Raw genomic sequence first — 26,825 nt, 5'->3', positions numbered from 1 at the left:
ACAAGAAAGTGATGAAATAAATGTTTCTAGTTTTGGTGCAATAGATAACAAAATGCAAATAGATAACCAAATGCAAAAGAATTTAATTGATAAATTAAAAGAATGGTACAGCAACTACCATCCAACAAGGGCTTGTATACAAGCGGTGTTAAATATTTTAAATTCAGAAGGACTAAATGTGCCAATTTCCCTAGCTGGACTGCTTAAACATGGTAAGTCAAAAGCTGTTTTAAGAACTGTGTCCCCTGGAAAATATTTGCACATTAGGTTCGAAAAGCAGCTATGAAAAATACCCGAATGTGCTTTGTCTGATTATGACGAAATCATACTTGATATTGGAGTGGATGGACTACCACTTTATAAAAGCAGTTTAGAAAGTTTGTGGCCAATAATTGGAAGAATTGTTAATATCCGAAAAATTGAAGTATTCTTAATTGGAATCTATATGGGTAAAAAAAACCACATAATGTAGATACTTATCTTCACGACTTGGTAACTGAAATCAACAAAACTCCCACATAATTCAAATGTTTCCAATAAAAAACATCGATGAATTGAAGCGACTTGAGGAAGAAATACCAAACTTTGCAGAGTATGAATTGGTAAATAAAAAACCTAATTACTTTTTTACGACATACATATATTTATATGAAACAGATAACGAGTAAGAAAACCACACTAAAAATATTTTAAAAAATTTTCTTGATCGTTACTCCATGACTGTAAATAAATACTTCATTCAGTTCTCCATGTAATAGATGAACTTATAAATTGTCTTTTACTTACAGATTAATACCATAAAAATATGTGAAAGGGGTGGCATTTCCAAAAATATCCACAATTTATTTGGAAAAGACATATTCCTTAATTTCAATTACGACGGAATACAAGGAAAAGAATCATTTAAATGTTATAAAAACGTAAATGATATTTTGTAAAGTAAGTTGCAATAACAATAATCTTTAATCCAATATCTAACATAAGTATTTCCTTTCAATTGTAGAATCTGTTGCAGAAAGCGTAATAAAATGGGACAACTATATTGTTGAACTTAAAAAAGGTTTCAAAATCGCAAAGAATCGAGTACACAAGATTACATGCCTTGCTAAGAAAAAAATAATTTAATTACATTTATTTATCTTTTTTGTTTAAAATTCATATTTATATGTATACATACACATTTGTGTATAAATCATCTATTAAAATACTTATAATTATTAAATTAAAAATAATTTTTTGAAATTATCGTTGCTGTTTGGAAGTAAGATAACATCACATGACAAAGACGGCTTCCTGCAGCCCTTACAAAGTAAGCGAGCAAGAAGGGCATACTGCCAGGCGTTTGGGAAGCGCTTGAAGACAGCTACTTCTCAATAGCATTCTCGTACAAGCGGTGGCATAATGACTTGCAATAACACCTTCTATAAGATGTTCCGTCGCAAGCGAAAATGCAATGCCTTGCGTTTTGGCTCATTTCATATAAAAAATAATTAAGGAAATCATGGAGATGGTAAGGCCCTCCCGATTCCAAAGAAGAGCTTCTATAATCGCTTTTCACTCCTTCTTTTTTCTACTGGGGTCATATATACAGATACACATGCATATGTATGTGAATTAGTACTACAATTTTGAAAATCAAATTTTACTTTGTTTAATTTTTAAGGTATAGGAACAAAACTTGTTCTGTCAACGAGTCTTTTCAGTTTTTTGTTTCAATTTAGTATATTGTACATATACTTTGTCGTCAATATTTTCCTTCCTTTCGGAGAATTATTTATTTTTTTCAATACATTGCTTAATTTAGTCCCTTACGAATCCGGAAGTTAAACTTTTTTAAAATTTCAACTGCAATCGACTTGAGAACTCCATCAATCCATTTAAATAAAGATATCGCCGACCCAATTCAACCAGAGTAGAAACGAATAGAAGCAACAAAACCAAAGTGAAAATAAAACATTCTAACGAGTTTACAAAAAAAAATCGAAAGATCATTTAAAAGTCATTGCGAATATTTTCAAAATTTCAAAATCGTAAATCCTTGCGCCATACTACATCGTATGCACCGCAAAACCCCGACGTATCGCGGCTACCGCGCAATTTGACTTCCAAAGACACCCACCCGACGCAGGCGTCTAGGCAAACAAAAACTGCAAACTCTACACCATTGCAGCGCTTTCAACTCCAATTCCAATACACAGCAAATACAAATGAGAAACAGCTAATTCACTAATAGCGATTACTGCCGTTTGAACGTAAAGCAGATAATAAAGTCCCATTGTATTGAAGTTCCTCTCAGATAACTTGTGGCGGTACAAACTGGTAAAAACTCTCAGTTGAAACATAGTCCGTTGAATTCATCAAATAAATATGGCAAATCTGTCGATTCGCGCACGTGACAATTTTCTGGTCAATAACAACAATCAGCATATGCACGACGAGGGTGTTGTGATGCCCGAGATCGATAATGATGTAGGCGATGAGGATATGGACGATCCGTTAACGCTGAGCAGCCCTAAACGTTCGCTCAATCCCACCATGAGTGATAATGCGCTCAACACACTGAACGAGCTGCGGCGCAACAAATTACTCTGTGATGCAGTGATTTCGGTGTCGGATGACTCCTTCAATGTACATCGTGCCATTATGAGCGCCTCCAGTTCGTATTTTAGGTGAGTTTTCAAGGGAATTTTCTGGGAACAGCTATCTACTCTCTGATTGCTCGTCTAGGAGTTTCGGATGAGGTGCATTTTATACTTTGTGTGGAAGCACATAATTATTTTGTGAAATTTGCTCGTAAACCAAAACTCTTTATTTCGAAGTGGTGAAGGAAAACATGAACTTTGGACTACTAACCTTTATACCCTACACAATAAATAGCGTTTACATATGTATAATATTTCTTTGAAACTAGCATCGAGTAGAATTTCAGGCACCATATCTAATTTAGACTTCCAGCTCCATACACCCAATAATGAAATACTAAAATTGAAAGAAGCCGCCAGTGTCTATTTTCTTGGGGTTATGCATTGAGTATTAGGTCCATCCTCGTAGACAAAACAAACACTTGCATGCAAGTAGAGTCATTTTTGGGAAAAGATAAGGTGACTCTGTTACGTAGGGAAGCTCAAGTGCAGTGTTGATAATTTCACTAGTAAGACCTATCAATCTTGACCTCAGCTCAATTCGCATTCTATCGGCATTCTCTAATATAGTGTCGATGCTGCTATAAATTATTGGTAGGATGAGCAGCGAGGAGCGTACATATATTGAGCACTGCTTAGAAGCATTTTGAATAGTTGAATTGAGAAGGTAGATTCCTAGAAAGAAGAAAGGGGGCGTCCATAAATTACGTGAGGTGTTTTTTTTTAATTTTCTATACCTCCCTCCCCCCCCTGGTGAGATGTCGTGTTATTTTATTCAACCCCCTCCCCCATCCCCTAATCTCACGTGAGATTTTTCAAAATGTGGGTTTCTTATGTAAACGCGTTGGATTGTTATTGTAAAAAAAGAAAAAAAAATTTGCTTCGTGCTTTTATTTACAATTAGTTAAGACTAGTAATCAATATTGCTGAGAGTTATAAGTGTAATAAAAATTTAACAATAGAAGACTTAAATCGTAAGTACTGCGACTAAAAAAAGAATATGCGCGGTTTCAAGAGAGACTATTGGGACCAACATATCCATATGATTTTCAGTAAAATCATCTGCTCCTTCAACTTCGTTCTGATCTAGCCACTCTAAGCCGTTGTGCTTGCGCACAGTAACTCATTAGCTCGTCTTGTGACAATCCGTGAGGTCCGTCATGTTCTTTAAAGTCCGAAATTGTCAAACGTCCATTAACCTGAGTGATAGGGTATGGAGGTGGCAGAAAACGGTCGTGAAGAATCATATGCAGATCACTCCGGCGTGCGTTGCAGCACTTAGGTCAAGCTCCATATGCAGCTTGGCAATCTGTTTCTTCATAGTATCTTGTGCTGGAGTGGGACGTACGTTAGATGGTGTAGTGTCCGACATAGCTTCATCCACATCATCGCTGATCACAAGAAGCTGATTTTGAATTATGTGAAAACAGTGAAGGAAATGACCGCGCTAATATTTTGTAGTTATGATTTTAGCATATTTTATCAAGAATTTCACTGTTTCAGTTTTTTTTTATGCTATTAATTGTAACAATAAACTTTATATAAAAAAAAGTAATATATTTTCTTAAAAAAATATATATTTAACCTACCTTTTGAAGGAATGCTAAAGTAGACCGAACTTTTCTCTCAGTGGATTCCCTGATTTGGTATAAAACAAATAGGGTGGTTTGACAGTAGTAATGTACATATAACGTCGAAGTATGAATGAAATCATTTTCTTTCGAACGAATTAGTGAATGATCTTAATCATACTACGATTACGGTTAAGATTAAATCTTAAGCATGTACAATCTGGATAATGGACCAAAATAGTATAATTGTTTTTGTTTCAATCAGAAAAAAATTTGCGTGATATTTGCCGAGACCCCCCTCTCTCCAACGTAAGATTAGAAGATATTTGACTCGACCCCCTCCCCCCTTAAACATCTCACGTAATTTATGGACGCCCCCAAAGGAAACGCTACAGAATTGAGTGCAAAGAGATTGAACTGTTAGCTAATAGAAAATATATCTAATTTTGACCTAAATTTAGTTTGCAAAAAGTGGAGAATTTCAATGATAAAATTCTCTGAGATCAAACATTGTACCAGTGGTTGACTCGTGCGTGTTTGAAGTGAAAAATCACTACTCAACTATACTCTTTATTTGGTTTTTGGCTGAGTTCCTACCAAAATGTGTCATGTGCATCTTGATGCTTTTTCTATAAATGGAAGGACCTACATTGCCTTACGATGCCTCCGAACGGCAGTTGGTTTTTTATGGAGAGCTTAGAGGTTTGCTATTATCTGCCGAGTGGTCACCGCTATTAGAAAATACTTTTCCTATCATTTCGTATTTCATGCCCGGAGATTCGAACCTGTGCACTTTCACGCACCAACCCATTCGGCTGCTAAATGCAGAGTACATAGTTCGGGTAATACTCAAAGAAATACCCGTCGGGAAGTCACACAAGAACTCCGTCAAGTCAAAAGGCTTATCAGATCTTTTACTTAAAATAGAGAATTGCATGCGAGAAGTAGACATCAGGAAAATAGCTGGTTTTCCGACAGGTCAATATTACAATTTCTAAAAAATTCGCATTAGAAATGACGACACTAGAAATGTCGGCTCTGTCGGGAGGATGATGAAACCGCAGAGCATATCTTGTGCAGTTGTATTGCCTTGGCGAACAGGAGACTGCACATCTTTCATCGAGATCAAATGGATCTGAATGAAATCAAGAATGCTCCTGTTGCAGATACTCGAAAATCTGTGCGCGGAAAATTTACTGAAAGAATTTGGCTTTCAACCATTTCGCAGCCTGAGGCAGGGAACATCTAGGTTAAATAGAAACTGTATTACATTTAATGGTAGTAGTGCTGGTCAATAGGACTGGTATTAAGGCAGTAGTCTGCTTTAGAAGCCGAAAAAAAGCGTTTTTTTAGCAATTTTTTTTTTGAAAGGGAAGGAAATGATTGCGGTAAACGGAATTTTAAGACGATAGTGTACTATATTTAAGGTTTAAAAAACAATATTTATTTTTAAAAAATATTGAAATTTTTTAAAGTTGTAAGTATTTTTCTGGAGCGCCTGGAGTCTGCACTTGTAAATCGGTGCCGGTGATGGAGGTCGTGCGATGCATCTGAAACAGTCGAACCAATTTTTTTTTTAATTTTTATAAGTTTCTTTTCTTTATGAACTAAAAAAATACCGAAGAAGTTATAAAATTCCAAATTTTTTCGAAGTTTGAAAAAAAATTAACTTTTTTAAGAAAAAAAATTGACTTTAAGTTGCAAAACAAGTAGTTTAAATAATACTTTTGTCCAACTTTTTTAGTTCAAATAGAAGATAATTTAATACTGAAGCTAGATCACTTTGGTCTTTTTCGATCGGACATATATTCTTTTTGCTATCGCCGGCACCGTTTTCTAACACTTGTGAAAATGAAAACTCGAGAAAACGCGCTTTAAAGTTCTGCCTGAGCATTCGCACCTGCTCGACGCTCGGCCACCAAAACTGCTCTAGCTTCGAAAATATGTCGAATTGGCCTCTGGAATTTTAAAGACATATTCTTGGATAGTTTTGGAAGAGATTTAAAACAAAACAAAAAAATCGATTTTTTGAAGCCTGTAAAGCAGACTACTGCCTTAACTACTTTTAACTGAAACTAAAACATGTAGTAGAACACAAAAGGTCTGTTAGGTCGAAGTGCCGGCTATTGGCCACAAAAATTAGATTTATAGCCCGGCTTCGTCTATGTGGCCACCAGATAGCAAACCTAGCAAACGTCAAACCCGAGGTGGTAGACAAGCTTAAAAACTATTAAGATTTGTATGTGATGTGTATAATAAGCTCTAACATAAAATGTCTATGAACTATTGACATCCGCGCTGTCTACCTCTCCGAGTCGTTTTGGTGCCAAACTAATTTTCAAGCAAAACTATTCGATTTAGTGGAATTCTTTAATCCGTTGTATTGATACCAAAAAGTCTCAGAACTATCTTAAGTCTGAAGTTGTATACTCATGTCGGACACATTTCAATCTTGGACGTCACGGCATTGCTCCCAGCCGCAATACGATTCTGAGGTGGACTAACAATTTTAGGACCATTAAGAAAACTATTCCGAAGAGGGAGGTAATTAGTTCCACGAAGTTTGCAAAGCCGCCGGAAAATATTAAGCTAGTGAGACAAACACTGACTGATTATTGCGTGAAGGCACATACCTACATGACAATTCAAGGCAACACTTGTCTGATGATGTGATGTGTAGATACCAGACTGACGCGGTGAGTCAGTTTGTCTGACACTGGACTGTTATACTCGGTTCAAAATCTCTAGAAAAACAATGTGGCATTTTGTCTTGCCGGAAAACTCTTGCCCGCCTTGTCCTTGCATAATTTAGACCTTGGTTTTCTTTTCCGGTCAAGGAGTTCAGCCAAACGTGAACATCACTAATACAAAGTAATGCTAATGGGTACACTGATTTGTTCACAGAAGCGCGAGGTAGTTCATTTGAAAGAGAAGTTACCTCGTTAAGAGAATTCCACCAGGTGACGGAGCGGTGCACACTGTTCTTGATGCCAGCGGGTACAAGTACCTTTAGTTAGCTTCGGTAGGAAGTATGATGTTTTGATCCCAGATAGAGATGGGTTAAGAATGCTTAAATCCAGACAACCTATTAATGGGATTTCAGCACACTTTCTACACCTACGGATCGAACAGCAGCAATGGTAGCGGATCTAGATGGTACTTAGACGGAGACACTAAATACTCCTACGCTACAGGACAAATGGCTACGGAATCCTTAACGGAAGTCTATACAATCTTGAATGTATTGGAATTTGTAGTGATAGTCAAGCTGCACTAAAAGCTCTTGCTAACCCACACTGCTCTTCGAAGTTAGTCGGTGAATGTAAGACAAAACTGAACAGTGTGTAAAACACAACAAAGTTTGTCTTATTTGGGTGCCTGGACATTGTGGTAATCTAGGGAACGAGTTGGCTGATTAACTGGCCAGTGAAGGCTCTCCAAGTATGCCACTAGGCCCTGAATCCTTTCTAAGTGCCAATTCTGCATCGAGTAAACTATGGATTGACGACTTCATGAGGTGCCGCCATAGAAGACATTGATCTCAGTTGGGCTCCTGCAGAGCAGCCAAGTGCTTTGTGAAAGAACCAAATAGGAAATTAGTGACCTTTCTCCTAAGACTACTGGTGGATGTAATTATAGGGCACAGCGCCTGTAGTCCGCCTATGGCTACCATGGGAATCATTGGCGACCCAATATGCATATCCTTCCGGGAAAACGTGGTCACTACCTAGCATTTTCTCTATGGCTGTCCTAGAATCAATCTAAGGTTGTTGGGGTGCCATGTTCTGAGTATGGATGAAGTTTATACTATTCCTCTTCCGGATCTCTTAAGATTCATCAATAAATTCAAAAGATTCACGAAAGAGTGACCTTAAACCAAATATTTCAGTCTTACCATCCATACTGTATCTGACCTGTCTCTCTTTTCCTCCCACTGTAATCAATCCGGATATAGTACAATGGTCTTACTGACTGAGTGCTTAGACTTGCCCAACCCCCCTCAAATCTAAATCTATCTACAATCTGTTCCACGCAAAGCAAGTGGTGGCCACTTCTTTTATAACAGCTTCAGTATCGTTGTTTAGTAGCCACACCTTGTAACATACCACATGGCATTAAACTACGAAGATTTTTTGGGTAATAAAAGTTTTAAGTTTATTTTTTTTTAATAGCAAGTGGGCTCATTTAAATTCTTCCCGGTTACGTCGATTCCCCTGTATCGCATTTTGCAAAATTTTTTCGCCCCTGTATGAGTAGTAGCTAGTAATCCAATTTCCAAAAAGATTATGCCGAAAAATCTGGTGCATTCACTCACAACGTTATTTTTAGTTAGATGCTCTTGAACTCTCTGTTGCCTAATATGAAATTTGATTTACCTAGAGCTTTACTTCCATACAGCTTTCCATTTTGAACTTCTTAGTTGCAATTACTTGTAGGAATTTTTCGCTTACAACTAACAGAGGCAGCCAGCCTCGGTAGCTGAATGGTTTGATGCGTGACTATTATTCGGGAGTTCGTAGATTCGAATGTCCGTGCATGAAGCAGCAAAATGATAGAAGAAGTTTTTTCTAATAGCGATCGTCCCTCGGCAGGCAATGACAAACCTCCGAGTGTATTTCTGCCATGAAAAAGCTCTTTATAAAAAGGAGCAGGAGCTCGGCCAAACAAATATCGGCAGTGTACGCGCCAATTATTATTATTTTTTTTAATCATTTCATGCTGATCTGCGCCATTGTTCTGCTCTATCCAGATGTAGGCTCACTATTTTAGGTCGACACTTTTTGAATGAATTGAAAGGAGGAAATCAGCGAAATTCTAAAAATTTTTAAAAGTACTCACTAGATTTAAAAGAGATAAGGACAAGTTCCCCGCGCGGCACCACAACGGGGTATGAGCCTGAGTGTGTCGCACAGTGGACAAGCGCGTCAACCTAACCTAACCTAATCCTTTGATTTAAAGTCGCGTTACAGAGCAGAGATGGTTATACCCCTCCTGATATCCCGACATTTACACTAGTGGAGCGTCTGGAGCGTTAAAAACATTAAAACCTAGGATGTCTTAGGGACTAGATGAAATTAAATTATCTTTGCGAAAATGTGTTGTGAATAACATAAATAATAATCTCTACCTATTTAAAAGTTGTGCATTTGATTTTTAAATAGCAAAAATTTATGATTGCAATAACTTATGTGCTGTAATGCAAATGACATTGTAGAATTTATTTTTTTTGTAACAGAAGTGGAAGCAACAGAAAAAATAAATAGATTAAGAATCATTAAATGTTAAAAAAAATATTACGTAAAATATTTGTTTATTTAAATAATTAGCATACAAAAAAAAAAATAAAAAAATTGTTTTCTGTTATTATAGCATAAAAGTAAAATCGAATTAATTATTAACAAAATAATTAACAAAAAAATTTGTCTATTGAAAAATTAACATTTTTTCAAATATCATCTTCAATTTCACTGATGTTAATCATAGGCGCTATATTTAGACAGCTGTCGTCGTTGCACTGTAGGCATGCTACACTGCAGTATAATCCACTTTTTCGGCATCCGCATGCAGCTCCACATCCTTTTTTGCAATTGAAAAATAACATTTTTAATAAATTTTCCGGAGCAGGTACTTGATTCGTAAATATTGGATGATAGGTATTATTGGAATAGTTCCATCCCCAATTTTCGATGATTAAATCATTCCCTAACCACATCTGGATTTGTAGGTAAACCCGTTCTCAAAATTTTTGATAAACTTAATTTTTCCTTTATTGTAAAACGCAGAAGTAGTATCACAGCCCGTGAAAGCATGTAAAAATAGAACATGTTCTTTACATGCTGGTAGAGATTTTTCTAAACTTTTCGATGAAAATATTTGTTGGTTAACTTTGCCTCGGGATGGTTTTAAAAAATATATTTCACGATCAGTAGGCGCCAATGCCATTAACACAACCAAGACGTCAATGTCTTCAGAAATTACAACAATATTTTGAGATTCTAAGCTAATTGCTGTATCAACAATTAATTTATCTGCATCGCTTTCCGCTTGGCATGTAAAAATATTGTTATCAGCTAATTTTATTCTTAACATTTCGATTAGGCGAGATTTATTTTTTTTATTCGCTAGAAATTTATCTTGAGCGATTTTTAATGGCATATTTTCATCAAATTCAATATCTGTACTTATATTTTTTAGTGCGCGACGATTCCTTTCAGCAGATTTAATACCGTCCTTCTTATATCCATCAAATACCACGTTGAAACAGCGTTATTATAATTATTCCTCAAATATCTTACGTAATGTTCGCATTTCATTTTGAATGTTTCATTTAATTGCCATTTGCAACGATATAACAACATGCCTCCATCAATAACATAATGAACATTTTCTAAGCTTTTCAAATTAATCTGAATTTCCGGGAATAATTCGTAGAAAGTTGATTTTTTTGTCTTGCGCAGTTGGCCATCTTCAAACAGAGCAAGTGGATATGGTGCCAGTTCATAATTCATATAAGTTTTTAGTTCATCATTTGTTTTTTTCAACACACAAATACGTTGAAACAGCAACAATGGATCAACGGGAATAACATTGTCATGAATTTTTATTTTATTAGTTTTAGCCAATAGAGAATTTATTTTATCTTTCCTTAATAACTTCAATTCGCGCACATTTTTCCCTTCGATTTTCTTCATAACTTTTAAACCTTCGTCAAAAGCATTGTAACAATTTATACTTTTATCACCGGTAATTCCAGTGGCAATTGTCATAATTGCATCTGTATCAGGAAAAGGACTATGTTCTTTGAAAAAGTTTACCAATCTTTTTACATCGATACCATCCCTTTCTATTCTAACATCTGTAGAATCACTGTGTTGATGACTTTTATTGAAAGATATGTCACAAAAATTTTCTATGCTTTAAATAATATCTTTACTATAAATAACTCCTCTGATCCATTTGTAAACTACACTTTCAGTGGCACCTCGTTTAAAAGGACCCCCTTCGAAGCTCATTCCTTTCATCAATAGTCTGATCACTTGCAATACCAGACAAGTTTGACTACCTGCTCAAGGTCTCTTCGACCATTCAAATAAAATGGAACGTTGGGAAGATGTTTGTCTTTATCTATTTAAGTAAAATTTAACGTAGAACTAAAAAAAAATTATTTCCAACTAACTATTATGCTCCAATATATTATTATAATTTTTCATATTTTTTGTTTAAACAATGAAAAAATTAATTGCACAATATAATATTGGTAGAAGTTACAATTTAGAGCATACAAAAGAAAATCCTGTTGGTTACATGGCAATTCATTCAGTCCCTATGAGATCCGAGGTCAAAACCCCCGGGCGCTCCACTACACGGCTAAATGAAACTCCTGTAAGTTCAGCTTGCACTGCTCTATGTTTCAGCATTTAATCTACGAGTGTCACAAAAGGGAGACTCATGTCCATGACTGTTCCTATTAAGAGAGTAACCAGTGTATTCTCATTGATTTCGACGGTCTTCTTTTATCCATGCTAATTAGGCATGCCGGAGATAATTCATATAAGTGGCTAACTTTTTATGTTTTTCTATATTTTCAAGGGCCCAGTTTACTGGCTTTAATTCAAACATGTCACCGTCGAAAAGTGATGAGAATCGGACAGTGCATATACCGGGTATGAGTGGAGCTATTATGGAGGAGTTGATTCAATATGCCTACCTGCGCAAGTGCACCATCAATGCGGACAATGTGCATGAGCTGCTCATATCGGCCGATTATGTGGGTATGATTGGGCTGGTGACGCTGTGCAAGCAATATCTCGCATCGATGCTAACGCCACAAAACTGTGTCAGCATAATGGGATTCGCCAGGTGGGTGACAAGGGTACACAGACATACCTACACATACCTACACATGTTCATAAAAATATTTATCAGTTGATGAATGTGTGTGTGTGTGTGGGAAATGCATTGCATTGCAAGTGAAAGTAATTGGCACTTAATGCACTTGACATATATTTGAACAATAGTGAGCATACTATATTTGCGCGTGTGTGAGTGTATCAATCGTAACGCCATTGCATACATGCACACTTACGTGTATAAACAAAATATTGAGCATTTTTTATCATCAACTAATTGGTTTACATTTGCTTACATGCACATAAATCTACATGTAATCTCTTTCACTTCGATGACGCTGTACATTCACATACATCCAGATTTCGTTTTCTCGATGATTTGTATGTCAAAGCGCGAAACTATCTGCTGCGCTATTTCACTGAGGTTGCCGCTAAAAATAAAGACATACTCGAAATCGGTTTAAAGGATTTCTATGACATCATTAGCGACGATGAACTGAATACACGGGAGGAGGACCATGTGTGGAAGTTGTGTATCAAGTGGATCGATCACGACCCAGAGAATCGAAAGCAATATGTGGCGCAGCTGATGCAGGGCGTACGCTTGGGATTGATGACACCGAAGGTAATGTACGCTCAAATGACCTTCATGCACAGGCATTTACTACACAGGCACTACTACAATGCACGTAGAATGTGCACATAACAAACTAATTTTCGGAAAAGGTAGTTATACTTAAGAGTGTGGGCCAAGATCAGGATATTTGACAAAATTCATCACAATTTGGAATGAGAGGATCGCATTCCTATGAACGGCATGGAATCGATTGATTTGGTTCAGTTTGAACAGAAACTGCGCGAACTGCGGCCTTTGCGTTGAATGTGTTGACTTGAATTTATTCGCAATAGCGCGCACAATCTGTCCGATGGGAGAATTATTACGACCGACGTAAGCGACTCAGTGCAAGTTTAATTTACTCTTCTTTTCAGTAAAATATTGTTTCCCTAATTAAACTAAAAACGCCCAATTGAGCAGGTTTAAACACAGTTTAGTAATTCGGTTTAGTTACACTAGCACTGAAAAAATAGCCCTTAAAGTTGCGATCAGCGACTTAGCTGCTTCGTGAATTTCCCTATGAAAATGTATGAACCTGAATCAACTCTGGCTTTGTCAGATTATTAAAAGTTAAAGAGAGCTTCCTAAGACTCGATCCTTCGAAAATGCAAAAATTGCTTACATTTAATTTTTATTTAATGCTTCGAAAAAAAAAAACCTTTAGTCGTAATCGATTCGCGAAGTGTGAGAAGTTTACTTTGCGGCTGGGCATAGTAGGACTCGGGGAATTGAGCGCAAATAGACTCTACTTGGGACTTGAATTAAAGAACGCGTTTCAAAATTACTAGAAATAGCCACTAGCTCTTGTTCTAAGCTGTGTAAAAAATGCATGGTGATATCTGTTTATTAAGGGGACAGATACTTGTAAACGGCCATATTTTCCATGATTTTCATTAAAATTATTTAAAATAAAGAAGTCAATATATATGTTTTCAAAATTGGCATACAGTTTATTTATACAGGGTGGGCCATATAGCGTTTGCTTTTTGAACCACCTATTTTTTGAGAATGGTAACACAAATGACATGTCAAATGTGTTCATAATTTACTTAAAGTTTTTACATTTACGAAATGGGCCGCTATACGCTTGAACAAAATTGGGAAATATTGAAAACCTATTTCCAAAGTGGTGAGTCTTCTTCTTCTTCCGCGGTTACAGTAAATGGCTAGCGTTACCGTGACATGCTCAACGAATTTTTGTTTCCAAAAATTGAAGAGGATGACATGGACGACATTTGGTTTCAACAGGACGGTGCAACTTGTCACACTGCCAAAGTTACACTCGAACTTTTGGCTACCGTTTTTGAAAACCGAATAATCAGCCGAAATTCCGATATCAATTGGCCGCCTCGGAGCTGTGATTTAAGCCCGTTGGACTATTTTTTGTGGGGAGCCGTTAAGGACAAATGCTATGCGAACCATCCAGAGACGATTGATGTTTTAAAACACGAAATCGAAGTTGCCATTCATGAAATTGGAGCCCAAATAATCGAAAATGTGCTTAAAAATTGGGTTGATCGAATGGCCTACTGTAAAGCCAGTCGTGGCAGTCATTTGAACGATATTATTTTTCATTCATAAATGACAATGTTCAATCTTCAAAATAAAAAAAAGTTTGAAAAAATATTGATTAGTTTTTTGTTTATAGCCGATTCGAAAAGCAAATTTTACATGGCCCACCCTATACATTAAAATGGCGGAATAATATGCTTCAAAAAACCAAAAAATGAAATTTGGGGCTATTTTTGCTTCGAAAAAATTATTTCTTCGAAAAATTTTCGAATTGTAAATTCACAAAAAAATTAATATCATAAAAAAGATGTGTGCAAAATTTCAGGGAGATCGGTCAATCACTTTTCGAGTTATCGTGTACGCCAATTCGAAAAATATAATATAGTTTTGAGAAAAACGCGTCTAAAGTCGGCAACGTAACTATACCTCTCCCAGCGCTCGAACGCAAAGAATAGAGTCGTCACGGTTGACGATCTATAATATAAGAAATACTTAAATTTACGTTCTAAAAATTTTTTGACATATTCTTAAAGGATTATATTAACATTTTATGAAAAAAACATTTTTTTTTCGAAATTTTATAGGTATCTGTTCCCTTAACAGTATCTCATTAGCTGGGGAAACATACTAGATACTTATAGGCTGAAAACTTTGAAGCCGTTTTCTCTCGAATTTGTGTTTTCTTTGAGTTATTATCGATGTTGAGATTCCATTGTTATACTATTTATACTAATTTCAATTACACTTTCAGTGCTTCATGGAGGAGGTGAAAGAGCATCCGTATGTGCTGCAGTGCGAGGACGCTAAGCCATTGATTGTGGAGACATTTAAGTTTATGTATGATTTGGATATAATGAATCCATCATCGGGCGAGGTATTTAACGAATTTTCCCCTCTCTCAGTTCAAATTTATATGTGCCATTTCGTATGCCATTTTCCAAAAAGCTCATCACACCACCTCTAGCCATGCCAAGGCTGCCGCATGAAGTCATCTTTGCCATAGGTGGTTGGAGCGGCGGTACGTCGAAGGGTTGCATCGAAACTTATGATACGCGTGCCGACCGTTGGGTGAATATACCAGCCGAAGATCCAGCTGGGCCGCGTGCCTATCACGGCACTGCTGTTATCGGTTTCAAAATATATTCGATTGGTGGCTATGACGGTGTCGAATATTTTAATACTTGTCGTGTCTTTGATGCGGTTCGAAAGAACTGGAAAGAGGTTAGCTGAAGTGAAATGTAGTGGATAATTGTTATTTGGTGTTTATGCTTTTGGTGTTTATGTTACGATTCCTTCTCCCTCTAAAGTTTTCTTGTAAATTTCTTTTATTTAAATTTTTCTTGTTTTTTTTTTGTCTTGCTTTACTAGATTGCACCAATGCACTGCCGCCGTTGCTATGTCAGCGTCGCTGAGCTTAACGGTCTTATCTACGCAATTGGCGGTTACGATGGCCATAATCGCTTAAACACGGTCGAGCGTTATAATCCGAAGGCGAATCAGTGGACCGTTATAACGCCGATGAATATGCAAAGATCTGACGCAAGCGCATGCACGTTGAAGGGGAAAATTTATGCAACTGGTAAGCGAAGGGGGATGACCTCAGCATGGAATTCTGATGGTTTTGGTTCTACGAATATATATACATATGTATGTATATGTATATATGTATATATATATATATATATATATATATATATTTTTTTTTTTTATAGTTTTGTGTGTATAGGATTATTTTGGACTCAAATTTGCATATTTATTTTTATCATTTTCGCTGAACAGACGACAGACGCGTAGCATTCAGTGTCGCTTCAATTTTTTTTCTGTGAAATTTCTTAATTTTATTTACTGTTATTTACATAGCTACTGCTCAAATGCTATGAAGTTCTAAAACGAATATTCTGCAATATTCAAAACAAAAAAATGTAAACAACAAAAACTAACTTCTATTCGCCAAGCCGGGGTCGAGGTGCAAACCGGTGTGAGGCAGAGTTGCGTACTATCTCCGCTGCTTTTCAATCTAGTTCTGGATTTAGTAATGCGGCCAGCCTGTGCGGCTAACAGAGGCATATCCTGGGGTATGTGTGGCCATCTGGAGGATTTAGACTATGGAGACGACATATCGCACCCTAAATACAAAAGGGGCACAACTCAAAATTTTCCACACTCGAGCTTGACTTGTTTACAGTAGCACAGAAAACAAACTATGTGACATATCACGCTGAAATTTGCCATGTAAGCTTATAACAGTCCTACCAAAAAACAAAAAAATTATTTTTGCCATATGTCATCCGCGGACCGTTTTATTGATAACGTCTCGTTCATATTTGAGCAGAAGTACATTTTGAGTTGTGACCCTTTTGTATTTAGGGTGCGATATGTCTGCTGTCGCATAAATATTCGCACATATCAGCAAAACTTCATGCGGTGAGCGAGGCCGCAGCACAAACTGGACTAAAAATCAATATCGCGAAGACCAAAGTTATGCGCATCAACACCAGCGCATCGCAAGCTCTTCAGATTGCCGGCACACGCCTGGAAGATGTAGATGAATTCTGCTACCTGGGGAGCATTATCTCCAAAACCGGCGGGTCAGCAGCTGACATACGTAACGGTATATCCAAGGGATTCGCTGCATTTGGCATGCTGGATAGGGTGTGGAGAGCGTCTCACATCTCCAGGCATACCAAACTCAAGATTTTCAATGCCAACGTGAAATTCGTAGTGTTGTATGGGTGTGAAACTTGGAACATATCGGCATGTGTACTACAGTCGCTGCAAGCCTTTCTTAATCGTTGCCTACGCAAGATTATGCGCATATATTGGCCCCAGCTTATTAGTAACGCTGATCTCTAGATCGAGGCCAAACAAACACCAGTCCACATAGAAATTCAACGCCGTAAGTGGAAATGGATCGGTCACACGTTGAGAAAGCCCCACGATGACATAACAAGAACAGCCCTGGATTGGAACCCCCAAGGCAGCCGCAGACGTGGGAGACTAGCCAATACGTGGAGGCGTCAGATCGGCGCAGAAGCAAGAAAAGCTGGCCGTGCGTGGAACAAATTTTAATGTTTAGCCTTAGATAAAATTAATTATAATTTGTTGATTGAGGCCCTGTGCTCCATCTAGGAGCCTCGGGAAAGAATATATTATATATATATCAGGTGTCGCTAAAGTAATCCTCCTATCAGAAAATGCTATAAATTTTGCGATTGGCCCCTAATGTCAGTTCTGTTTTGACATTTGTGTAGTAAACACATGCGAAATACACGTTAATAAACAATGTTACGCGGAATATTACTGACTATTTATTTGACCAATAATCGGTCGGAGACTTTGGCACAACGTGAATTTCGTCGCAGATTTCCTCGCCGTCCAACGCCTACTGGTGAAACACGGCGACGTTTAGCCGCTCGCCTCGAAGAGACTGGCACAACACGAGATGCTGCCAGGCGTGGCAGACCCCGGAGTGGCCGTTCTGTAGAGAATATTGCTGCTGTAGCCGAGGATGTCATGGAAGCGCCGTCGACATCGACCAGACGACGTGCCACGCAAATGGGTATCAGTCGACGGTCTTTAAAGCGAATTTTGGTACAAGATTTGAAGATGTTTCCATACAAAGTCCAGACGGTGTATCAGCTGTTAGCTGCTGACCGCCAATCGCGTCTAACATACGCTCAAGCCATCCTTAATCACCACCAAGAGGAAGATGATTTTTCATCAAAAATAATCATGAGTGATGAGGCCCATTTCCATCTTAGCGGGTACGTAAATAAACAAAATTTACGCTTCTGGGGCACTGAAAATCCGCGTGTAACCCACGAAGAGCCATTACACCCTCTCAAAGTCACTGTATGGTGTGCTGTTGTCGCTGGAGGAGTCATCGGACCTTTTTTCTTCGAAGACGTCGCGGGCCAAACGGTTACTGTGAATGGTGAGCGCTTCAGAGCAATGATCAACGAGTTCTTTTTGCCGCAACTTGATGAATTGGGATTGGAAAACATGTGGTTCCAATAGGACGGTGCAACGGCACACACTGCACGTGCCACAAACGATATGCTCAAGGATGCATTTCCCGGGCGCCTAATCTCCCGTTTTGGCGATTTGCACTGGCCAGCAAGATCGCCTGATTTGACCGCTCCAGACTTCTTTTTGTGGGGCTTTTTGAAGTCGCGGGTTTATGTCAAAAAGCCTCAGACTCTTGCAGCTCTTAAAGACAAAATCCGTCAAAAATGTGAGAAAATGCCATAGAAAGGGCTCAAATGGCAATCAACTGTGGCGGCGGCCATTTACATGACATCATATTCTCGACTTGATGTAAAAAAAATTAAAATACGAAATAAAAATAATCCACAAGAAGAATCAAAGTTTTTCATTTTTTTTTAAATTACAGCCAAAAAACATCGCAAAGTTACTTTTGCGCCACCTGTTACATATATTCGCCAATCAGGCCTAATTTCCAAAATTTGCGAATTAGTTACTTTTAGTTCATTGGAATATTCAAAGAGTCTAGTGATATATTCCGAAATTCATCACTTCGTTCCAAGCCCGTCTTCATCTTCCAACTCAACCGTCCTTGCTCAAAAAATGTGAAGCCTCTCGTGGCGTAGTGAATTGTATATCGGGTTCGTCGAGTTGGAAGAAGTGCGCATAAATGATTGGAAGAAGGTGGGCGCGTTTTGTAGTGCATTTTCCGCAAGGTGCTAGGGTTGTTTTTCCTTGCTCTATTTGTATCATTCCAGATCAAGAAGTTGTAAAAGTCTGCATTGTGGACTAACAATAAGTTAGGTAGGTTGTACAGGTCTTCCACTATGAGACACACTCAGGCTCTTGGCGAATTGTGCAGTCGCGTAAGGAACTTGTCCTTATCTCTCTTAAACTTTTCAAAATTTTTAGAAGATCACTAATTTCTACAGTACTAAGATCTTCCAACTCACTAAAAAAATTCTAGGGCAAGTGGCGGGAATATATTTAATCGTTTTCGGTTATGACGTAGCCGGAAAAATCATATTTGTCTGAGTGTTGCTATTTCAAGTGCGTCTAACAGTAAGGCGTGAATACGAATAGTTTTGAAGCAGAGGGTGGCTGTAATATGCGCTTGTTATGAGAAATCGCTTTGATGGCATAGTGAAGGATGACCAGACATATATAATTGGCGCTTAAGCCCTTTTTGAGTGTTTGGTCGAGCTCCTCCTCCTATTTGTGGTGTGCATCTTGATGTTGTTCCACAAATTGAGGGACCTACAGTTATAAGCCGACTCCGAGCAGCAGATAGTGCTTTTTTATGAAGAGCGTTTTCATGGCAGAAATACTCTCGGAGGCTTGTCCTTGCCTGCCGAGGGGCGACCGCTATGAGAAAAAACTTTTTTTTTTCATTTTGGACCAGATAGCCAAGATAATTTTTCCAATTGTTATGTTTGCTATTTAACCAGGCATCGTTTCATATTTGCTGAGCTAATTCTGGCTCAGTTGTAAATATGCAACTCCATATTTTGACTAAAAATCATTTTTTTAGGGTTCGCAGAGATACTTAAAGCATCAGCCGAGCACAAACTCTTCTGCTATTATATATCTTCTTCTTCTTTTTAATTGGTGCGATAACCGCTTACGCGATTTTGGCCGAGTTTGACCAAGCGCGCCAGTCGTTGCTTTCTCCTGCTAAGCGATGCCAGTTGAACACACCAAGTGAAGCCGAGTTCTTCTCCACCTGATCTTTCCAACGCAGAGGAGGCCTTCCTCTTCCTCTGCTACCACCAGCTGGTACCACATCGAATACTGTCAGAGCCCAAGCTTTTGTATCCATTCGGACGAAATGACACTGCTAACGTAGCCGCTGGATCTTTATTCTGTGCATTCTATGTATGTCGTCGTCGGGCAGCCGCCGTTGCCGAATGGGTTGGTGCGTGACTACCATTCGGAGTTTAGAGAGAATGTAGATTCGAATCTCGGTGAAACACCAAAATTAAGAAAAAGTTTTATCTGATAGCGGTCGCCCCTCGGCAGGCAATGGCAAGCCTCCAAGTGTATTTCTGCCATGAAAAAGCTCCTCATAAAAAATATCTCCCGTTCGGAGTCGGCTTGAAACAGTAGGTCCCTCCATTGATGGAACAACATCAAGACGCATGCCACAAATAGGAGGAGGAGCTCGGCAAAAAATCCAGGAAGGGTGTACGCGCCAATTATATACATATATATCTATGTCGTCGTAAAGCTCATATAGCTCATTGTTCCATCGCATACAATACTTGTCTTCACCAATCACCAACATACAAAGTTCCAAAAATCTTCCGCAGAATCTTTCTCTCGAACATTCCAAAAGATGCCTCATCGGATATTGTCATCGTCCAAGCTTCTGCGTTATACGTCAGGACGGGCATGATGAGAGCCTTATAAAATTTTAGTTTTGTTCATCGAGAGAAGACTTTACTACTCATCGCCTACTTAGTACAAAGTAGCACTTATTGACAAGAAAGATTCTACGTTGGATTTCCAGGCTGGCATTGTTATCGGTGTTAACGGTGGTTCCTAGATAAACGAAGTCTCTTACAACCTCGAAATCATAACTGTCACTTTGACGTGTGTGCTGGGTTTGGAACTCGCCACGTTGAAATCCTCGCGCAAAGAAAAACAAAACAAAGCCTTCTACTATATGTAAATTGAAGAATAAATTCATGGAAATGATAGATAGTCAGATCAGCCATCGATATAACTCTGGTACAGGCTCGATTGGCACTTGTCGTTTCTGCGACATTTGCGTATCATTTTGTACCTCAGGTGGTGAATGTCATTTAGCGAAGACGAAATAAATATCTGAAGTCTCTATGAGCTGAGCTAAGCCACATAGTTTCGGTTTTTGACCAACTTATTTCCTGTATTTTCTACAAAATGGGAGGTTTCATATATAAACGCTTGAGTGCTCCTAGTCCTTTTTCGGAAGCGTTTCAAAGCATTTTCATTCATTGATATCCAATATTAGTGTCGCTCTGTTAAGATTAATTACTTATTTTTCATGCATTTAAAAATAGGTGGCTTTAACGGGCAAGAATGTTTGGATAGCGCCGAGTACTACGATCCGGTCACCAACAACTGGACGCGTATACCCAATATGAATCATCGTCGTTCAGGCGTATCCTGTGTGGCTTTTCGTGGTCAACTATATGTGATTGGCGGCTTCAATGGCACTGCTCGGCTGTCCACCGGCGAACGCTACGATCCTGATACGCAGTCTTGGTCATTTATACATGAAATGAATCATTCACGCAGCAATTTCGGACTTGAAATAATAGACGATATGATTTTTGCCATTGGTGGTTTCAATGGCGTATCCACAATATCGCATACTGAATGCTATGTTGCTGAAACCGATGAGTGGTGAGAAGAAAGTTTGTCTTACATAAAAATAAATAAACAAATTTTCTGCGTAAAATTAACGATTTTGTGCAAATGCTTAGCTCGTAAACTCTCGCTCATAGACTATGCGTGGGCTCAGTAGTAGAACTTGAACTCAGAGCAGCAAATGTTTGAGCGCGAGTTGAACAATTTTGATATTTACAAAATCGATATTTTACTGAGTAAATTAAAGCTCACTTTTTATGCATAAAATTCATTGGCTTTGAGTAGGATATTTAAATTTCCGTCCTTCCTCCCACAGGATGGAGGCCACTGACATGAATGTAGTACGTTCGGCTCTCACAGCAAACAATGTCGCCGGTCTTCCAAATAAACGTGACTATATACATAAAGATCGCGATCGTTTGATGGAGGAGCGTCGTCAGCGTCTGTTAGCAAGCACCATGGCACGCGATGCGGAAACCATCTCCGTGTCGAATGCCTCAGTGGAGGTGCAAGACGCCACTATGGACGATTACGATAGCCCAAACGAGGATGATGATACTGACGATGAGGAAGATGCAGCTACAATGGATGCTGTAGCAGCCGCAGCACTAAGACCTGCAATTGAGGATCAGCAAGAAGATATGCGGCCCGATCCAAATCATCGATTTCGCATGCAGTTGAGCTCGCAACGTTTCGGTTCACATCATGAAATACGACGACGATCCTAAGACAATGCATGCAAAAGAAAACCGAAAAAAATATCTATGACTGAAAGCAATGACAAAAACTTTAATTCAAATGGTAAGATGTCTAACAGTTGCTTGACACAATGGACTAACCGATTTTCATTCCAAAAGTGACAAAAAAAAAATTAAACATAATTGAGAAATTCGTTGTAATGAGTGAGTGAGTGCAAAACTTAAGTGGTCAATTTGAAAATGAATATACCGGAAGGGAAAGAGTGAAATGAAAGAGAAATTCATTGACGAACCATGACTACCGTGAATCTAATGGAAATGGATATGTCATATTAAACTAATGAGGAAAGGAACTAATTTATAACAAAATTTTTGGGCTTAACAGTAGTAGCAGATGGATTGCTTCCGTAGCGGAGCGTTCAGTGGGTGAATAATCAAGTGAAATGATGAACGATTGAATTCGTGTGACTAAACTGAGTAAAGGAATTACCGATGAGCAAAAAATATGAATTTTATTACCGTTTTTTTTTTTATTTAATTACACCATTTTGGCATTTGAATGTAATATTTACAAAATTTTTTCGCAATTGTACTAAATTTTATTTAGTGATATTTAAAACATCAAAATTAATAAATGTTTGGTAGCTTAAAAAACTACAGCCCAAAATGCAGATTTTAATTACTTTACTGTGGGACATTTACGACTTTTTTAAGGGGGAAGTCTACTGTGACAAGGGAAAAAACAGGCTTATTTTCCGGATTTTATTTCTAACAAAATATTGCTCGTACACAAAATCTATTTAAACTCTTATCTTTATTATATATTTAAGTTTTTGAAAAAAAAATTTTAAGTCAAAATATTCAAAATGGCCGCTGTGGCACTTCTGCAAGCGCAGGTCCGCTTTTCTTAGGTGCCTAAACGGTGTACATGAAATCTTACGTTTCGGTGATCTAAAACAAAAAAACAAAATATTGTTATCATATACATAGTATTGACTCTCGTCTGACGTAGGATTATGTTGATAAAAAATTTTGGCGTTGAAAAAAAAAATTCTTGAAATTTTTTTCTTTTTTTTTGCCTAAAATTGATGTTACTATTGTTTATAACAATTTAACAAATAACGATATCAAAAAAATCCTATGTCAGACGAGAGACACTATTACAGAGAATATATAATTAAATTTTTAAGCTGATTCATTTATCAGAACTCGAGATATCGTGTACACCGTATACAAAAACTTAGTTTCGAAAAAAATGCGTTTAAAGTTTCAGTATTAGCAGGTACGCGCTTTGGAGCGCTTCGGGAAAAGGTCGAAATTTCAACGAAGAAAAATTTAGCCAGCTGTAACACATATTGTACCTTATTTAAGAGGGTTCAAAGTATTTTTTAAGCTAATAAAAAAAAATCGATTTTTTGAAAAATTCACAGTAGACTTCCCCCTTAAGCTAAAAAAATATGTCAGGTTAACTTGGCTGAGCTCTAACGTAGCTGAGAGAGGAATAGATGGCCAATGAAGTATAAACTATGATTTACACTCGATGAACTTCAGAAGTCCAAGTGCTATTTTGGACTAAGTAGGCAATTGCGTAGTAAAGTCCTCTCTCGACGAACAAAACTAACACTCTATAAGGCTCTCCGTAAGCCCGTCTTAAGGTTAAGGTATGGCGCAGAAGCTTGGACGATGACAATATCCAATGAGGCGTCTTTTGGAGTGTTTGAGAGAAAGATTCTGCGGAAGATTTTTGGAACTTTTCACGTTAATGACGGCGACGTTGGCTGGTCATATCGTCCGAATGGATACAAACTCTCCGGCTGTGAAAGTATTCGATGTGGTACCAGCTGGTGGTAGTAGAGGAAAAGGCAGGCCTCCTCTACGCTGGAAGGATCAGGAGGATAAGGACTTGGTTTCACTTTGTGTGCCCAACTGGCGCCGTTTAGCACAAGAAATAAGCCACAGGCGCGCTTTTTTAAACTTGTCCAAAATCGCGTGAGCAGTTATTGCCCCATTCAAGAAGAAGAGGAACTTCAGAGGTACATGCAATCGATTTTTGCATCTCAGAATTCTAATGTTTCAATTTTCAAATAGCTAGTTTAATTAAGATCCCTAATATTTATTTTTGCCTTTTCAAAAATAACTTTACCTTTTATGGAGCCTTATACTGGGTGTTTTTTTTTTAGAGGTTAGGTTTTCAAGTTGGCACTACTTTTTTCGTAGATGGTCTTTTTGACAGCTGTCACTTGATTTATGCTCAATTTGGTGTGCCATTTCATAATGAATAGACTTACACCTGAACAACTTTTGCAAATCGTGCAAATTTATTACGAAAATAATGGTTCGGTTCGCGCGACGCATCGAAGAAAATTTTGTTCAGCGATGAAGCTCACTTTTGGTTAAATGGGTATGTCAATAAGCAAAATTGTCGCATTTGGAGTGAACATAATCCACAAGCCATTGCTGAGACGCCGTTACATCCTCAAAAAGTCACTGTTTGGTGTGCTCTATGGGCAGAGGGAATCATTGGTCCATATTTCTTTAAAAATGAAGCCGGCCATAATATTACAGTCAATGGAGAGCGCTATAGAGCCATGATTAATGACTTTTTCGTGCCTGAATTGGACGATGTTGATGTGGACGACCTTTGGTTCCAACAAGACGGCGCTACATGCCCTACAGCCAACGCAACAATCGATTTATTGAAGGAAACTTTTGGTGAGCGCATTATCTCGCGCCGTGGACCTGTGGCGTGGCCTCCAAGATCGTGCGATATAACACCGCTGGACTATTTCTTGTGGGACTATGTGAAGTCGCTTGTCTACGCAGATAAGCCCGAGATGATTGACGTCTTGGAAGAGAATATTCGGCGCGTTATTGCTGACATACGGCCCCAATTGCTGCAAAAAGTGGTCGAAAATTGGGCCTCTCGGCTGGAATTTATTCGAGCCAGCCGCGGCGGCCACTTGCCCGAAATCATTTTTAAAACATAATTGCAAACCCTTATCTTTATAATAAAGCTAAATTCTTGGTCATAACATTAAATTATATACGTTTTATTTCATCTTGAAAACCTAACCTCTAAAAAAAACACCCTTTACCTCAATACATACCACCTTGATCAAATGTTCCCGGAATGTATGCAGAAAATTCTAAATACAAGTTTATTCCTCAAAAGTGATATTATCGTCGCCAAAGTACTCCCTATCAACAGTAATTCATTATGCCAGCGTTTAATCTAGCTCTCGCAGCATTTCTGGAACTCTATTTTTGGTATAACCATCTCAGCCGTATTCCGAATTTTTCCATTACTTCTACATTTTTGACTCGATCAAGTGAATTCGTTGGCGGTTGGGGGATATTTGTTTCGTTCTTGGTCAAAAATTCACGGATGATGATGGCATAATTACCACAAATCCTTTCTTTTTTGGCGATTTGCTTCGCGTAAACGTCTCATAAACCCCAAATAATAACTGCTTGACTTTCTAGCGAAAATTCGTGGAGTACAATACCGTTGTAATCCATACAAGCCGTGAGCTTTGCATACTGTTTTGACTGAAAACGATGTGGTTTTTTGGGCTTAGTTCATTCAGAGCTCTCCACGCACTTGCCTTGTGTGTCGTCTCCAGTAATGATGCGGTTGATCAATGCTGGGTCGGATTCGGTATTGGAAATTATGTCTTTGGCGATTAAGAGATTTGAAGAAAAAGGTACAATAGCCTTGCAGGCCATGGGTTGATATAAAATTTGGCTAAGTATGTATTTGGAAAAATGTCACATTTGCACATTAAACTTCACCAGCTATAGGACGAGCACAGCTAATTCTAACGCTTCAAATTGCGGAGCGCCTAAATTAATGCATAAAGTTATTAAATTCTTTATTCCTAAATTACTATTTGATAGCAATTTACTCTATTGATGCCAACTAGATCAGGTCGGTCATCATACAAAACAAAAAAATCCAACAGTTTATGTTGAGATGATTTCAGTACCGAAATGGTTTTTTTTTATTATAACCTGGTTTTTATTATAACCTGGTTTTTTTTATTATATCCTGGTTATATCACATACGATTTTCAAAACCAATAAGTCGTGTTCCAGTCTTGAAGAATTATGCATTTTTGCGTTCTTATATCTATTTGAGCACTGAAATCACTTTCACATATTTGGGCCAGTTACCTAGATATTTTCCTGGTTTCATCAGTGTCAAGTAGTTGATAAACTTTTTATGGTGCCGAAAGCATCTCTTAAGTTTTATATTCAAAGGTGAACTTTTGCAACTTTCTTCCAATGCAGTCTGAGGCTTACTATTAATATCAAAATAATTTCAAAAAAATAAACGCAGATTAAAAATAAAACTCAATTGGTTGTGAAAAGCTCAGCCATTGCCATATCGTTGGACCAGCGTTATTGGTTACTCATACGACCGGGTGTACTTCAGTAGTACTGCTGATTTTCAACGCACGTGAAAAAAAGAAGTTACGCAACTTATTTGAATAGCTTCATGTACATGTACATATGTATGTATTCACCTCAGCTATAAACGCTATGGTTGTAAGCATGTATGTAGGCAGGCCTTAAGGGGAGGTTCTAGTCCAAAGGCCCGA

At 38.0% G+C, this 26,825-nt stretch overlaps 1 protein-coding gene across 1 annotated transcript; it reads left to right on the top strand.

Annotated features, from left to right (window-relative positions):
- Positions 1 to 1,703: 1,703 nt before the first annotated feature.
- LOC129247836 (kelch-like protein 10) lies at positions 1,704 to 22,883 on the top strand. The gene is made up of 9 exons (XM_054887170.1): positions 1,704 to 2,669; positions 11,804 to 12,073; positions 12,424 to 12,688; positions 14,943 to 15,065; positions 15,137 to 15,412; positions 15,560 to 15,770; positions 21,217 to 21,562; positions 21,843 to 22,327; positions 22,384 to 22,883. The coding sequence occupies exons 1-8, from the start codon at positions 2,368 to 2,370 to the stop codon at positions 22,252 to 22,254; spliced, it is 2,205 nt and encodes a 734-aa protein (XP_054743145.1). The 5' UTR covers positions 1,704 to 2,367; the 3' UTR covers positions 22,255 to 22,327; positions 22,384 to 22,883.
- Positions 22,884 to 26,825: the final 3,942 nt, after the last annotated feature.

The sequence above is a fragment of the Anastrepha obliqua genome, chromosome 5 (assembly GCF_027943255.1).
Source record: "Anastrepha obliqua isolate idAnaObli1 chromosome 5, idAnaObli1_1.0, whole genome shotgun sequence".
Lineage (NCBI taxonomy): Eukaryota > Metazoa > Arthropoda > Insecta > Diptera > Tephritidae > Anastrepha > Anastrepha obliqua.
This window is presented reverse-complemented; position numbering and strand designations above follow the sequence as displayed.

What these genes read in the sequence shown, in the direction of transcription:
- LOC129247836 (XM_054887170.1), top strand. Translation starts at nt 2,368, where the DNA reads ATGGCAAATCTGTCGATTCGCGCACGTGACAATTTTCTGGTCAATAAC. An exon ending in TGGGATTGATGACACCGAAG is followed by an intron (nt 12,689 to 14,942) that starts GTAATGTACGCT and finishes TTACACTTTCAG; the next exon opens with TGCTTCATGGAGGAGGTGAA. An exon ending in GGGGAAAATTTATGCAACTG is followed by an intron (nt 15,771 to 21,216) that starts GTAAGCGAAGGG and finishes ATTTAAAAATAG; the next exon opens with GTGGCTTTAACGGGCAAGAA.